General features: G+C 31.3%; 2 protein-coding genes across 2 annotated transcripts; one reads left to right on the top strand and one right to left on the bottom strand.

Moving 5' to 3' along the window:
• Positions 1 to 602: 602 nt before the first annotated feature.
• LOC123299325 (MPN domain-containing protein CG4751-like) lies at positions 603 to 7,421 on the bottom strand. The gene is made up of 7 exons (XM_044881692.1): positions 6,954 to 7,421; positions 6,017 to 6,166; positions 5,112 to 5,355; positions 4,838 to 4,949; positions 4,585 to 4,754; positions 2,835 to 3,593; positions 603 to 2,407 (listed from the first exon to the last, which is right to left on the bottom strand). The coding sequence occupies exons 1-7, from the start codon at positions 7,200 to 7,202 to the stop codon at positions 1,848 to 1,850; spliced, it is 2,244 nt and encodes a 747-aa protein (XP_044737627.1). The 5' UTR covers positions 7,203 to 7,421; the 3' UTR covers positions 603 to 1,847.
• A 1,417-nt stretch (positions 7,422 to 8,838) lies between these two features.
• LOC123299314 (trifunctional enzyme subunit alpha, mitochondrial) lies at positions 8,839 to 15,916 on the top strand. Its single transcript, XM_044881681.1, has 6 exons — positions 8,839 to 9,199; positions 11,616 to 12,481; positions 12,874 to 13,223; positions 13,391 to 13,620; positions 14,403 to 14,731; positions 15,224 to 15,916. Exons 1-6 carry the CDS (start codon positions 9,130 to 9,132, stop codon positions 15,701 to 15,703), a joined length of 2,325 nt encoding a protein of 774 aa, XP_044737616.1. The 5' UTR covers positions 8,839 to 9,129; the 3' UTR covers positions 15,704 to 15,916.
• The last annotated feature ends 244 nt before the right edge of the window (positions 15,917 to 16,160 follow it).

Raw genomic sequence — 16,160 nt, 5'->3', positions numbered from 1 at the left:
CCACAGTGAAAAGGTAGAAATTGTAGGCGTATAAGTGAGACGAAGGCAGTTATACACGCCTACTTTATCTATGCTAATGACAGATTCAGATGAAAGAGGCGTTTGCGACGACTCCTCTCATACCAACTGATCGTAAAGAACTGAAACTTGGAGGGTGTGTTTTTTGTATAATGTAATCATTCGATAAGAAAGGTTGTCCGAAATTCAACCCGTAAGAGAGTGAAATAGGTGATGAAAGTTTGTATGAAAATCCGTCAATTTTAAAAATTATTTCATCTATAGAATGCTACATTGTAACCAAGTAACATGGGCTGTATTTTATTGAAAAAAATTAGGATTCCGCACCAAAAAATTAAAACCCAGTAAATGGCAAACAAAAGGAAAATTAATAAGGGTAAAGGAAGAGAAGGCTATAACGAAGTAGTCTTTGTTTTTAAAGTTAAAAATTGTTAGCGACGTGGGCGGATAAATGCTAGTTTTCTATTAAAAGTAATTTTTAAAATAAATACACTTTATTTATATTTCAAATAATATACATATTAAGATTTAAATTATTAATATAATACTTGTCAAATATAAAAAATTATTAAGTAGAGGTGTGACTTCTATAATAGGTATGTATAAAATTGATAAATATACATTCATGAGCAAAACAATGTACCTCCGTGTCACAAAAATTGCACGGATTAACATAGAGTATATATGCAAATCGGTCATACTCAAATCACACAGTTAAATCGTTTAGTTCGACATCAATTTTAAATCTTGAATGGTAATTTTTATATTATTGGCTTTTATTTCGTAGCCTCATATTTCACTGAAATATTCGACGTGTGTTCAAGTAATTAGTTACTTAGAAGTTGAAAAATAATCAAAATTATTTATATGGCCAAATTATTTATATTTTAAATTATTTCTTTAAAAATGGTCTATTATTTATCATAGATTGGGTCTTTCTAGTATTCTACAACAAGTGCAAAATAAATTAAGTATGTCTGTATATTTTACAAACAGTATTATATTTTAAAACGATGATCATTATATTAGATTTTGCATTGCATGTCTTGAACACCTTGTAGACCCATTATTGCTATACGAAGAGGGAACAAGTTGTCGATATTGTTTATAAATTCTTATTCACTTCAATGAGATTGCGATTTCCATATTTGAGTGATTTAAACTGAAGCCTGACGTTAAAGGAAACTTGACCCGGCGTCATTGTTGCTGGTTATCTAATATTTTTAAAACAAAATACACGCGTTATTTGTCGCTCACAGTAGCTGCAGTCGTTGACTTTTTTTGAGCGTATTAGCTATTCTATTTAGTATCATCGCGACTGAAATTTCCACGTCTGTGAAGAGCTCGTGGGTTATACCCGGCCACAATAGCCACGTAAAATTAATACACACAACGTGTTTATTGATGAATTGCATACCCTTTTTAGAGTTTTAAAATCGTATTAACTATTCTATTTAGTGTCGCTGAGGCTTCGGTGAAGTTTGTACGTTTCACGTCTATGAAGGGTGTGAGGGTCAGTTATACCCGGCCTATTTCCTATTTTTCTATATAGAAAACTAATATTGACGTAAGATTGATTCATTGTACAATAATGAAAATGTGTAAAAACAACGGCTATGTTCTATTTGATCACAATGACGCTGAGTTTTAGTCTTATGAAATCAGATAATTTCTTAAAAAACATTCTGCATTTTTAATAAAAGTCTTAAGTACTTTTCTTCTAACACTTCCTAGCTAATCATAATTGATTATACACTTCTAAAGTCTATATATTTGAATCACTACGATTATAAAGCATGCGCAATACGCATTAATAAATTATAATTATGTTATTTCTGTTGCTCCAAATTGATAATCTGTTGAGCTTGTTGATTCTTATTATCATTATCATTTGATTGTGTTGTTGTAGTTGATGTAGTCGTGATAATCGCTGGTGTAACACTTAACGATGACGATTGCGATTGTAATTTCATTAATTCATCATTTGCACCACCTCCACCTCCACCACCACTGACTTGATGACTTGATATTGATAAATCATTAGCATTTGTAAAATCGATCACTTTTTTATTTAATAAATTTTTATTATTAATTAAATTATTAAATTCAATTAAATCAATTAATTTATTATTATCTGTGGATGATTTTATTAATGTGATATCAGTTTGGGGTATTTTAATAGATGTTGTTGATGATAACAGGTTGATTGCATCATGTTGTTGAATGATTTTATTGTATAAAGTTGGGGTTAAGAATGTTGGTGGTAAAGTTGATGATGTTAATGATTTTATCGATAAGTCTGTTGATGATAACGTTGATGGGGTTGTAGTTGATGTTGATAATGGCGGTAGTGGAAGACCTAGTAAGGCTTGCGTTGTAAATTTATTACCTGTAAAGGTTAAGAAAAATGTATTTTAAAACTTTGCATGAGTAAAATTTATTTATGCGTTTTAGAGTGTCATGAAATATGACTAACTACTTCAAAAAGTGAGTGAATATTGAAGACAACCACATACATCAACATTGTCCCACTATGACCGCTAATAGCTTTTATAGCTTTAAGTTATTTACTTTTTAGGGACCCATTTACAACACTCCTCTTATGTTTATTTTTATTATGAATCAATCTAGATGATACTATTCGTTTTCGTTTTCAATTTGTAGTATTCGTTTTAGTCTATTAAGTTTGTAAAATCATGAAAGCAGTTATAGAGTCCTGCATGGTAAAAAACAACCGAGAGTTTCTTGAAACTCTTTTTAAGATACCATAAAGTTATCTCTCAATCTTAATTAGTGAAATAAATAACCATACATACCTAATACACTAACTAAATGCTCTGTTGAAGGCGTTGTTGCAGACGACGTAATCATTAAATTCGATTGTTGTTGTGTAATTTTCGGTATCGATAACACCGGATGTGGTTGTTCATTTGGATTAAAATAAATACCCAATAATTCACAAATAAAACCCCATATAATTGTTTCAGATTGTTCTCCACCACGCGGCAATTTGTTAATCAACGATATTTTTAATTTATCCAAATATTTAATATTATTCTGTTCAATATAAACTTTATTAAAATCTACACGTCGTGGATCCGTCTTATAAAAATCTGCACACTGTTTCATCTGTTCCATAATTGGTGGTGTTAAAATTGTATCTTGGATAATTTGATATGACATTAACATTGGACGACCATATTCATTTGGCTTCTGTTCTGGTGGTGGAATTACCCAGTAATTTATGATATTCGATTCGAAATTATTTGTAATTGTATCGGAATTTGTATCGGTTATGTTGTTATTGGCATTATTGTAAGGGGATACGATACATCCAACGGCTGGGATGTATGTGGAGTCACAATTTCCTTTCATTTTTATTTGGAATTCCAATTGCACATCGATGTCTTTGTAGGTGGGAGTTGCTGATGATACGGGATGGGAATGATACCATCCAACGACCGTTAATTTTTTTTGTTCAACTTGATCTTGTATTTCTTTCTCAATTTGGTGGAGAATTATATTGTTATTTTTGTTTAATACTAAGCATGGGAAGACATGTGTTATACTTAAATCTGTTCAAAAACAAAAAAATTCAACATAAATATTGACGCAAGAATAAAGAAAAAGAGTGATAGTAAAAATAAAAAGGTTTAGTAAAATTTAATTTAATTAAAATAAAGCATTCTTGGGCGTTTTTTTTCAATAGAGGTACACAACAATAAAATTCTAAATTAATAATAAGCGCCTTAGAGAGAATTTTTTTTTTTTAAACCAACTATGGAAATACAGAGATACTGAAAGTAGTAAGGAGCATAAGGACACGAAATCTCGGTGGTATAAACGTAATTTTCATCGATACGAATAATTTCAAGGTCCAGGTGAGCGTTTTAACACAATTTCAGAAAATGTCGGGAAAGAGACTCAGTATTACATGAAAAATATTATTCTGTTCAATATAAACTTTATTAAAATCTACACGCCGTGGATCCGTCTTATAAAAATCTGCACACTGTTTCATCTGAAACAGTGTGCAGATTTAGTTTATGCAGATTAGCATTATTAGTTTCATAGAAACTAATGATGCTAAAATAATGGTTGCAGTGGCTTAAAATTCTGGTAACAAAAAACGCTGTCAGGCTAGCAATTGACCAACCTAATCAATAGGAAAAATTTACAACCTTGTACCATAAACCTGCAACCCAACCCCTTGTGAAGTGAAAATTTTTTGCGTACAGGGTGCGCCTTTTTTTATGTTGGTATGTTAACATTAAGAAACTTTGGCATTTGTCAAATGATTGATATGAATGAAAGCTAGGATAAAGAAAGTGTAGAAGTAATTTCATCATCTCTATCGATTAATGTGTTAGAGAAAACTAAATATGAACTTATCTCGATAAATCATAATCATTTTGGATAAAGTCGCAAAGTTGGAACATTTTTGGTCAGGAATAAATTGCGAGTGATCTTCCAGAAATAGAAAATCACGAACATTTGAAATAAATGTGAAGCAGATGCCCAACCGAAAAGGGTGAGGCTATAATTTTAACGTTTATATATACTTACTATGCGAATTAACATCCCAATGGCCAGCTAAATAACCACTGACTTCATTCATAGTTAAATGACAATGAAAGTCCATTAGAAGGCATGCGTTCGTTGTTATTGAAATTAAAAATGGTTGAATTTTACCCAATGTCGAGAATGGTACACATTCAATCAATGTATTTGCGTCACTAAAAATAATACAAAAAAATAAACCACCGTAAATATAAATAAAAACAAAAGTATAACGAATAATAATTTGAACAAAACTTACTGAGTAAAAGCTCGATTTGGCACCGTATTATGTTTCATTACAACACGATGTAATGGAGCTGGTGTTGCTAACAATTTAGCTTCAATACGTTCCATTTCTGCTTCCATTTCAGCTTGTAACAGAAAATTTATGTAAATTAATTTATATATATATATATATTTTTTTGAGTGTGCTTCTTGTTAAGAGATTATAAAAAAAAACTACTACTCTTAGTTCTTATTTTAATCGCTAGATAGAGTATATATCAACAACAATTTAAAAAATAAAAATTTACCATCAACTAAGTCTTCTTCACGATCCATTTCTTCTTGTTGTTTACGTTTAAACCACGTATTTTTGTATGCATCCAATTTACGACCTTTATATTTAACAGATGCCCAACCGCAACCAGATTTCTTTTCAGGATTTATAATACGTTTACAATGTATAGCCCACGCTGACGGGGAAGCAAAAACTAAATCTGTTTCTTGTGATTTAATTTTACCATCAATTAATAAGTCTCCAATGAATCTTTGTCCCTTTACAAAATTTATAATATTTTAAGTTCCTTGAAAGCTTCAATTTAAAACAAAAACTCACACACACATAAGTTTAGCGTCCCATTTTGCGATTATGACCTACATGTGGATTTTTTATTAAATTTGTAAAAACAGAATTTGTAACTCTTTATATCTTTGTAAAACGGAAAGATACAGTTCCGTTTTCCGAACTTCAAACTGCTTGTTAAAGGAGATATCTTAAAAAAGGCCAATTTTAGACGGGGCGGGAATGTATTTGTCGTACTACAAGACAGATATGGTCTGAGTACAATCGAAGACATTATCTGACTGCAAAGGGTCTCTATTAGCAAAATTGTTGCTAATAGAGACCCTTTGTTTCTTTGACACTGTCCAACTCTTGTCATGGGGAGATGGATTCACTTGCGCCAGTTAATGCACTCCTGCTGATCTTAAAAAGCTCCAAATGGTTCATGGAGTAGTGGCCGTGGATGAGCTCACCTTTTTTACGATATGACAACGGACTCTATGGTATACTCTATGGTATAAATGTGTCCCACCTCCAGGACAGCATCTCTAACTTAACCTAGTCATTGCTAATATCATATTACAAATCATATAAAGCATCCAAAATCATCATAATCGCATATAAAACAATATTAAATTGACTATTTAGACTTACTAAATACTCTATTGACATAGTACCATTACCAGGTTGTAAGATACCAGCTTCTAATAACATTTGCAATGTTATTGTTCTTGATACGGCAGCTGGTCCGCCAGGAGTTGAACTTGATTTATTTAGACTTCGTGATTCATTTTCATCATTCTCCTTTAAATTAAATACCATCATTCGTTTTTACTTTATTTATTTTGCGATGTATGTAATCTTAGTACTTTCAAGGATATAATAAAAACTAGATGCTTCGTGTGAAATTTTCGCGTATTTTATCTTTTAATGACTCACGGTGCTTGCTCCTTGAGCTAGAACCGGATTATCCATAAAGCAAAGAAGGCAACAGTCCATTGGTATTGACAATCGTACAGATTATTCAAATGTATGACAGTCTAAATCATATAATTTTTGCAGAAAGGGAAAATTTTAATTAAATAAACAGTAATATTTGGAACTATCAATAATCAAAGAATATGAAAAGGACACAAAGAGGATACTTAAGAAAAAACTCACAGCAGATAAACCTGTCGAAGATATTACTTCTTCATTATCTGGTCGGAAAACATTAAGACTGACTTTCTAAAGATAAGGAACTTGAAACTAAAAAAAAGCCTTTATTGATAGATTTTTATTATAGAGGGAGTTAATTTTTTAAGCTGCCTAATGGCACAAAACCTCTTAATCCGCCTCTTACTTGACCTACCTTTTTTACTTTTACTTTGTCTTACTTCGCTTCTATTACCCCAAACAAAGTCTCTGGTGTGGTAAAAATTTTTAAAATAGATAGCTTTACTTTGCACTATTCGAGCTTAAATCAAATATATTTCGATTCTTGAGCAACGCAAAACAATATAAGTAAAAATAATCGACGATTAAATCATATTTAATTCAGTGAAATTAACTAATAATCTTTGGGAAACAATACGTGATTTTTAAGAATTACCTCGTCGATGATATCTTCTTCCATAATAATATCATCATTTTCTTCTTCGCAAACATCATCTTTATCATCAATTATCTCATCAGTAATAACAGTTTGAGTTACACTTCCAATAGCCGTCGAACCGGTACTTGTTGCAGTTACACCACTATTCGTTACCGATGTTGGTGTACTATTTCCAAGAAGTGCAGCGGCTAATTGTGATTGTGACGATGTCGACGTTGGTATCGATGTTGTTGTTGACGACTGCATTATTTATTTATTAAAAAATGTTTTAATTTTTACCTAATATTTAGTTCTGTTTATGTTTATATTTAACACAATGTTTTATACTACATACTACATAGTAATCATAGATAAAATATTCAAACATACATCCATAAAATATTCATTTGTTTTAATTTTAATGAATCATAGATTATAAACAATTTATTTTGTGCAATTGTTTTTAATGCGGCGTTTCAAAGAACGATAATCAGACATTTTTTTTGTCTTTTGTATACGTGTGAAGTTGTATATGTTTCCAAATGTCAAGTATGATTTATTTATTACCAATAATAAAGGTTCGATATATTGTCTTGTGTGTTCGGCTTATTACAGCTAAGCGTCCAACATATATTCAACTTGGTTGATAACATGATTGACAACATATAATATTGCAAACTATGGGTTGATGGTTAAAATTTCATATTGTCAAATATATTGAATAAAATCAAAAGGTTTTGATTTTTTTGGGAGCGACCTAATATTGACAACCATATTGATGCGGTTGTAACTTTGTTGCAAACATGAGTTTGAAAGTTTACTGTACAGTATAATGTTCAGCAAATTTAAAGATTCCAGCAATATTAAAGTTTTTATGATTAAATTAATAAATACACTTTTTAAAACAGTTAAAATGTCTTGGGTATTGTAATAAGTATGCCTAAATCTGATTTCGATGTATTTCAAAATATTAATTTATTTTCATAATTACTTTTTCTGTACTGTTTAAAGTTTTTAAAATCAATGTTTAAAGTTTGCTGAAGGACGCATTAAAAAATTTCTGTACATAAAGTTTTCTTGTCCCAAAATTAACAAAATGTTGGTAAAATTAACAACAATAACATATTTGGCTCAATGTACGTTATTTTCTGAATATTTTTATTGGTCTTTATAAATGCTAAGTAAAAGTAATGTCATCTGGTAATTTAAATTGGAATTACTGAGAACAGGCTCATTTCCTGTTTTAATTAGTACGAATTATTATCAACAGTTGGTTGGGTTTCAAGTCCCATTTATCAATAAACAAAGTATTCAACTATGTTGATAAGTGTGTGACTAGCAAATTCAACTTGCTTGCCACCCAAGGCTGAATGTGTTTGGGGCAAGACTTCGGCCACACCTTTACACACAAACGCCTAGAAAAGCCTTGTTCGAAAACGAAAACGTTTTGCTGACGTAGATTTACATGAAGCTAAGGATGCATCCAACGTACATTTGAATTGCATTTTAGCAATACATTGTGTAAAATAGAGCTATGATGATAAATCACTACAATTTAAATAATTTTTTGTTGAAGGGATAAACTAACCATTTTATCATTGTATTAAAATTTACTTTTTTATGGTGTTTGTTTTTTGTATACAAAGCCCTAAAACTATACTAATATATATCCAATATGTAAGTGATGCTATATTCATTTGATAGATAGTCATTTGTTATTCATAAAATTGTTCTAATAACTAGAAAAAACAATTGCTAAACGATGCATATAAAAAGAGATAGTTGATACATACCGAATATAGTTAAAAAAAGATGCACAATAAAATGTAGTCACTTATTTTATCCAAATACTTATGTTACTTAAAATAAACGTCACTTATTAAACAAGTCACACTAGTGCCAGTAATCCATTGTACCTTGTGGCCAAGTTCCACAATGCATTAAATAAGGGTACAAAGTCTAAAAAAATATATCACATTTTTTTTTTTTTTTAATATTTTTGAATTATACTGATCAGTTGAGAGGAGTAACAATACGCGGAGGGTGAATCGTGGCGAAAATAAAGTGCCGACTGGAACCGGAACGAACGATTTGTAACAAGTTATAATAAATTTAACTTGTTGGGAGGTTTTTTTTTTTTATAACTAGTTTTCTTTTAAATAAATTTAAATAATACAGGAGAAAGTAAAAAGAAATGGCTAGTTGTCGATTATTTGGATCTTTAAATAAGATCTCACAATGCAATATAAAATTAAGTAAATCGAGTAAGTTGACTTAAATTATTTTACTTTTCAGTAATTCTACTAAAAAAACTGTTATTTTGTTAGTACTAATTAATGTTGGAAGGGATTCGAGAACTTCATAATCAAATATTTGTACTTTGATCCGTGTTATAAAATGAATTTAATTTTCTCTAATTTAATTATTCAAAATCTGTATATTTATCATAAATTCTTATTTAATGTCAAAATGGAGTACAAGTTAATTTAAAATATTAAAAAAAAAAGTATTTTAGTAAACTTAAAAGTTTTCGAAAAAATTTTTTATTGACCTTGTGTACTTAAGGTAATCTCAAGTGATAAGAAAATTTTATTTTATAAGTCTTAATCCTAAAATCCTTGATGTTTAACAAAACATGTCAATGACCATCTAGTCTGCACTTAAATGCTTATTATATGCACTTTTTGTGCTATTTACACATTGAAAATCAGTGTCTCCCATAAAAATTGTTTTTCTGATGAGTTGTTTTCGAAAGAGAAACGAAATTTATAATCATTATCTATATGGAATGAAATTACACAATCTGAAAACGCAGTCAGGTGGAGAGTTTATAGAAAAAAGAATTTCAAATAATTGCTATTACTATAAATTTAACATTTTATGATTTTACATTCTAAATTTAATTACATTTTGGTAGATATTTTTCGAGTTATTTGTGCGCTTAATTATTAGAGATAATGTAGATTCCTACAATTATCGATATATCCTAGAAATCTTAATTAGAATAATTCTTGGTTCTTGCACGCATGAGGGAAGAAACGCATTCAATACACGCTATGTTTTTTTTAAATTATCTTATCTTTCAATGCTCCAAAGTCTACAATATTAGCTTGCGGTCTAAAAAATTTCGATTTCACCAAATTGAGGCACATTCAAAAATATATATATTTATAAGGACTAACAACTCGAGTGGAGAGGGTAGCAGGAATAAAGGCGACTATCTGGGCGAGGATTTTTTTTTCTTTGCCACATTATTTGAGCGGCATCAATTGGTATAAAAAGGATGATATACAAACTCAGTGTTGCCAACTCTATTGCAAAACTATTAGTTTTAGTATTAAAGCTATGAGTTCTTAGACGTGCCCTATGATAATTTTGTCAACGAAAATGACTATTATGCAATGCAAACAAACTATGCGTCATTAGCAATTATAATCCACGATGTAACTGTAATCACAAACGAGCACGTGTTGTAGGATCACTCGCGTTCATTCATAATATAATAATATTTCATGGTGCACTTTGTGATCGATGGCGTGCCCAAAATATTGTGTCGCGTGCCATTTATTCGCCATCCTTGTTATAGACCATATGATTTCGGTTCTGCTAATGCTTGTGACAAAATTGGAAATGCACATACGCCACTGCAGTAGATTTTAACAGACATCTGGTAGACAATTTGACTATCGAAGTACCTAACTTTATAATTTCATCATTAATTGCATATGATAAAGATTTCTTAAATACAAATTTACATTTATCGAACAATAACTTTAAATGCTTGAAAATGCATTTGATAAGAATTTTATAAAAAATCATTTAAGTATATTTATTGAAAAGTATCTTGAAATTTTTTATTAAGATAGAGGAATTTTAATAGAGCAATTTCATAATTCCTTTTTTAACAGAAAACTTAATAAAAAAATATTAAGATAAAATTTATTTATATTTAAATGTAATCTATATACAAATACAGGGTGTTATAAAAAATACGTAGTGGACTATGCTATACCAGTTTCTATTCGTAATTCGCCTTTTTGTTTTTTTTTAAGAAAAATTTAATATTTCAAAAAGTCTTAAAGTTATTTTTATGAAACTCAACAAATCTCTTACGTACTTAGCAGATCTCTAAAGAATCTTAAATAATTTTTTTCAAGTCCATACTATCTACGAATGGCCATTTAAAAATTTTAAAATCAAATTCAAAAGAAACATTAGCTACGAAATCGACAAAATGTTACTAAACGTTTTTGACTTATTTTATATGTATAATCTGGTTATGTGTAGCCCAATTCGTATTTTTATAACAACCTTTTTATAAACGTCGGAGCGTCTGTTTGATCTACCCTCCTCCAGTAGTACAAAATTCAGAAGAAAGTGAGGTCAGAGGCCGAAGGACCTAGCCAGGTCAAAGGCCAGAGTAAGGTCGGAGGCTTCTCTCATTCACCCCCACCCTTGACTCTTCTTTCTAAAACTGGGGTAAAACCGGGCGCTTCCTTGACTTCACCTTCTCATCTTCGACCACTCTTTAGAGGGGTAAATCTAAGTATCTATTGAAACCATATATCTAATGAAACGAGCTGTGATGCCGAAAACCGAAGTCAGGTCGAAAACCTTGATGTATAATAAGGTACGAATTAAAATTCTTATTACTTAGACATATCTTTTTGAAATTTTTAGATATTGGAGGAGTCCTATTACGGACTAAATACACTAGAATGTTTGCATCAGTAGCCGGAGATCAAAAATCACATACACGTACTAAAATCGTAAACAATGTCTACGTAGTAACACTCGATTCACCAGGTGAAAAAGTCAACTCATTAGGAAAACAAGTAATGAATGAATTCCAAAATGTAGTAAATGAAATAAATAGCAATCCATCAATTGAGGCAGCAGTAATAATATCTGGTAAACCAGGATGTTTTATTGCCGGTGCCGATATTAGTATGCTTGAAAAATTGAAAACAGTCGAAGAAGTCACACAAATTTCAAAAGATGGACAACGTTTGTTACAACAAATTGAAGATAGCAAAAAACCAATAGTTGCAGCAATTCAGGGCGCATGTTTAGGCGGTGGTTTGGAAGTTGCGTTAGCATGTCATTATCGTTTGGCTGTTAAAGATAAAAAAACTGGTCTTGGTTTACCTGAAGTCATGTTAGGATTATTGCCTGGCGCTGGTGGTACCCAACGCTTACCTCGATTAATTTCATTACCAAATGCATTAGATATGGCATTGACTGGCAAAACATTGAAAGCGGATCGGGCAAAACGGATGGGTGTTGTTGATTTATTGGTGAATCCATTAGGACCTGGTCTAAGTCTACCTGAAGTACGAACAATTGAATACTTAGAAGAGGTTGCTATTAAAATTGCCAAAGATTTAGCAACTGGAAAATTGAAAGTTGACCGAAGCACCAAGAGCCCAGTAGATAAAATAATGAATTTCGCGCTTAAATATAATTTCGTTAAAGATCAAATATTTAGTAAAGCTAAAGCTCAAGTTATGAAAATGTCTGGTGGTTTATATCCAGCACCATTAAGGGTAATTAATTTTTTTTTAAATCAGAATTTAATTGAAAATTGCGGAGAAAACTTATAAGATAGAATGATTCTTTGGATCATGATTCGGGATATATAAAACCTCCAATTTATTAGCGTACATTTACTATCAAGCTTTTGACACCGTCTAATGCGACGCGAATGGCTTGACGGGTAGCAGAAACCTACAAAGTGGAAAGGAACATTTTTGCAAGATCTGTAAAATCTGATATGTGCAACTCAAATCCTGTTACTCTGAATATAAATTGTGACCCGAACCGAAGGTAGCTTATTTTCTTTGAGATCCAGAGAAACCTTCTATAAATTTTCTGCAGCAATTCTCATAAAATATTCGTAAATATTAAAATTAATATTAATTGCTTTTCTTAAAAATAGATATTAGATGTTGTACGAGCTGGTCTTGATAAAGGACCCAAAGAAGGTTATGAGGCAGAATCTAAAGCCTTTGGTGAATTGTCACAAACACCTCAATCCAAGGGTTTAATTGGTCTTTTCCGAGGACAGACTGAATGTAAAAAGAATCGTTTTGGTAAACCAAAACAACAAGTTAAAACTGTGGCAGTATTGGGTGCTGGTTTGATGGGCGCTGGTATTGTACAAGTATCAATTGATAAAGGTATTTACAACGTTATCATGAAGGATACGAATATTAATGGATTAAATCGTGGTGTTGGTCAAATTCAAACTGGATTAGCAAATGCAGTAAAACGAAAACGTATAGCTGCGTAAGTTTTATATCTACTTTGCAGACAAAATTTCAGATTTTGGGAGCGAAAATGATTTTTCATTTTCTAATTACTCTTCAAGATTTGAAACTTTGATCCTCTTTTAAAATAGCTAGTTAAAACCTGAAAATTTAAATCAAATAGTAAATTTCATCAATTTTTTATAGTTTGGATCGTGATAAAATTATGGCAAAATTGGATGCAACACTAGAATATAAAAGCTTTAAAAATGCTGATATTGTAATTGAGGCTGTTTTTGAAGATATTAACATTAAACACAAAGTAATCAAAGAAATTGAGGCTGTTGTCCCACCGCATTGTATTATTGCAACAAATACTAGTGCCATTCCTATTACAAAAATTGCAGAAGGTTCATCAAGGCCAGACAAACTTATTGGTATGTATCGGTGTAACACAGAAAATAAACTGTTTATTTTTTCTGCGTAACTCTTCATTAGTTTTGTTACGGTCTATCTTTATCTAAATTTACGGAGCATCTTGCTATGGAAATGACAAACCCGAAAGGGAAAGGGGCGTTTGAGAAGAGTCTGAAGACTACGAGTTTGCTGCTTTATTCCCTTTAACGCTGGAATGATCCAGTACGCTAAAATAATTTTATCGACACCAGACGTAACGCAAAACCTCTGAAACTTTCCTATTGAATTTTTTTCTAAAAACAGATGAATCCAAGTTTTAGGGTTCAAACATCCATCGGAAGTTTGAATATTCTTCATAGATTACAAGTGAAATACAATACGGAGCATCTTGATTCAAGAATCACAGGATCCGATGAGGGGGCATATAGGGTTTGACTCACCCCCTTTTTATGCCAACAAATCTGCTGCTCTGATCCCTTTCAAAGCACCGTTATCCTAACGTTTAAAAACACTTATTCAACGGCAGATGGCCTAGTACTTCGAAAAATGCATAGACAGAAAAATGATATAAAAATTTGAACAATGCCCAACAGAGATGTTCTAACAGATTATTACTTGGAAAACCAATGTAAAATTTTTTATTCTAAAATTTTGGCTTCCTGCTCCAGATTGAATTACAACCCATGACCCATCTGCATAGAGGCATGATCCTGGCATAGCGAAAAATTATTTACATCTTTATCCCAATCTTACTTGAATGACTATGGGCACGCATACTTAAACAATCTTTTTCTTTTTATAGGTATGCATTATTTCTCACCTGTAGATAAAATGCAATTGCTAGAAATAATCACAACCGATAAAACAAGTAAAGAAACCACTGCGGCTGCTGTTGATGTTGGTTTAAAACAAGGTAAAGTTGTTATCACTGTTGGTGATGGTCCTGGATTCTACACAACTCGAATCTTATCAACAATGTTGTCCGAGGCTATTCGTTTATTACAAGAAGGTACTGATCCTAAAGAATTGGATACAATTACTAAGAAGTTTGGTTTCCCAGTCGGTGCAGCTACATTAGCTGATGAAGTCGGTATTGATGTTGGATCACATATTGCAACTGATTTAGCAAAGGTTTGTATATTTTACTTTTTTTATATTCACGTATTCAGAGTGCGAAATCTTTTATGACGGTATTTAAAGATGGAATAACTTTGACTTTTGTCAATCGATTGAGTGGATTAGACATGTTTTTGAAATGTCAATTCAGTATAATTTTAACCATGAATCGCTTTGAATGATTGTCTTTTGAAAATTGAAAATGATTGTTTTAGTTTTTTTTATAAAGCATTGCTAAAAGACCTCTGAAAAATTGATATCCGAAAAGAAAAAACCTGTAGTCTTGGTTCATAAAAGGCAATACCTCTTTGAACCTCTACAGCTCTAGAAGAAGCTTAGAAACTACAAATATAAATTATCTAAAACGTCTTCCTGAAATATGTCTTTCTCCCCCTGAAGGTTCGACATGGCTCTGCATTTATTATTAGACATTGTATCTACAAGCTAGGACTTGGCTTTCCCTAAACAAAAACAGAATAATCAACTTTGTTTTTTTTATGGTTTTAGGTATTTGGTGAACGATTTGGAGGTGGTGATTTACGTATTATGCCAGATTTTGTACGAGCCGGTTTCTTAGGACGTAAATCTGGTAAAGGTATATTTGTATACGAAAAAGGAGTAAAAGAACGTGCAGTGAATCCAGGCGCAGTAGAAATTTTCACTAGATATAAGCTCGAACCAAAAGGTGCTGATTCCATTGAAGATAAACAATTACGTATGGTATCCAGATTTGTGAATGATGCTGTACTTTGTTTGGAAGAAAAAATTTTAGCATCTCCACTAGAAGGTGATGTTGGCGCAGTATTCGGTTTAGGTTTCCCACCATTCTCAGGTGGTCCATTCCGTTGGGTTGACGCATATGGAGCTGATAAATTAGTTAATGCTATGTTACGTTATCATGACTTATACGGAGCACCATTTAAACCAGCACAAACTTTATTAGATATGGCGAAGGATTCATCAAAGAAATTCTATCCACAACATTAAAATCACACTCACATAATATACTTTCGTATACTTAACTGCCAATTTTGAGTTTTACACATAAAAATTGGGCTTGTTATTTCTGGTCATTGTTGCTCTGGTAGCTGATAGTGCGATTGATTGAGCAAATGTGTGTCAAAAGTAAGTGCCTCTCCTTATACACTTTTTTGAGAATTAATTATTTTTAGGTAATTTTTTAAAATACATTTCGTTACAAAAAAAGATAAATTTTATTAATTATTTAATTATTACAGTAATTATTAATTATTTTATTTGTACTTCTTATTAAAAATAAATATTATATATTTTAATTTAATGTTTGAGGGATATTTTGTATAGTTTTCTTCTTTCTTTATCCAAGTAATTTTTCCTACCGCGATAATATCCTTTATTTTCATAAAACTGCGATATCGTTTTGAGATGGGTGACTGTGCACAGGCCTGGCTTTAGATATTTGGCG

The sequence above is a fragment of the Chrysoperla carnea genome, chromosome 1 (assembly GCF_905475395.1).
Source record: "Chrysoperla carnea chromosome 1, inChrCarn1.1, whole genome shotgun sequence".
Classification (NCBI taxonomy): domain Eukaryota; kingdom Metazoa; phylum Arthropoda; class Insecta; order Neuroptera; family Chrysopidae; genus Chrysoperla; species Chrysoperla carnea.
The sequence above is the reverse complement of the archived record's forward strand: the minus strand, read 5'-3'. Positions and strand labels throughout refer to the sequence as shown.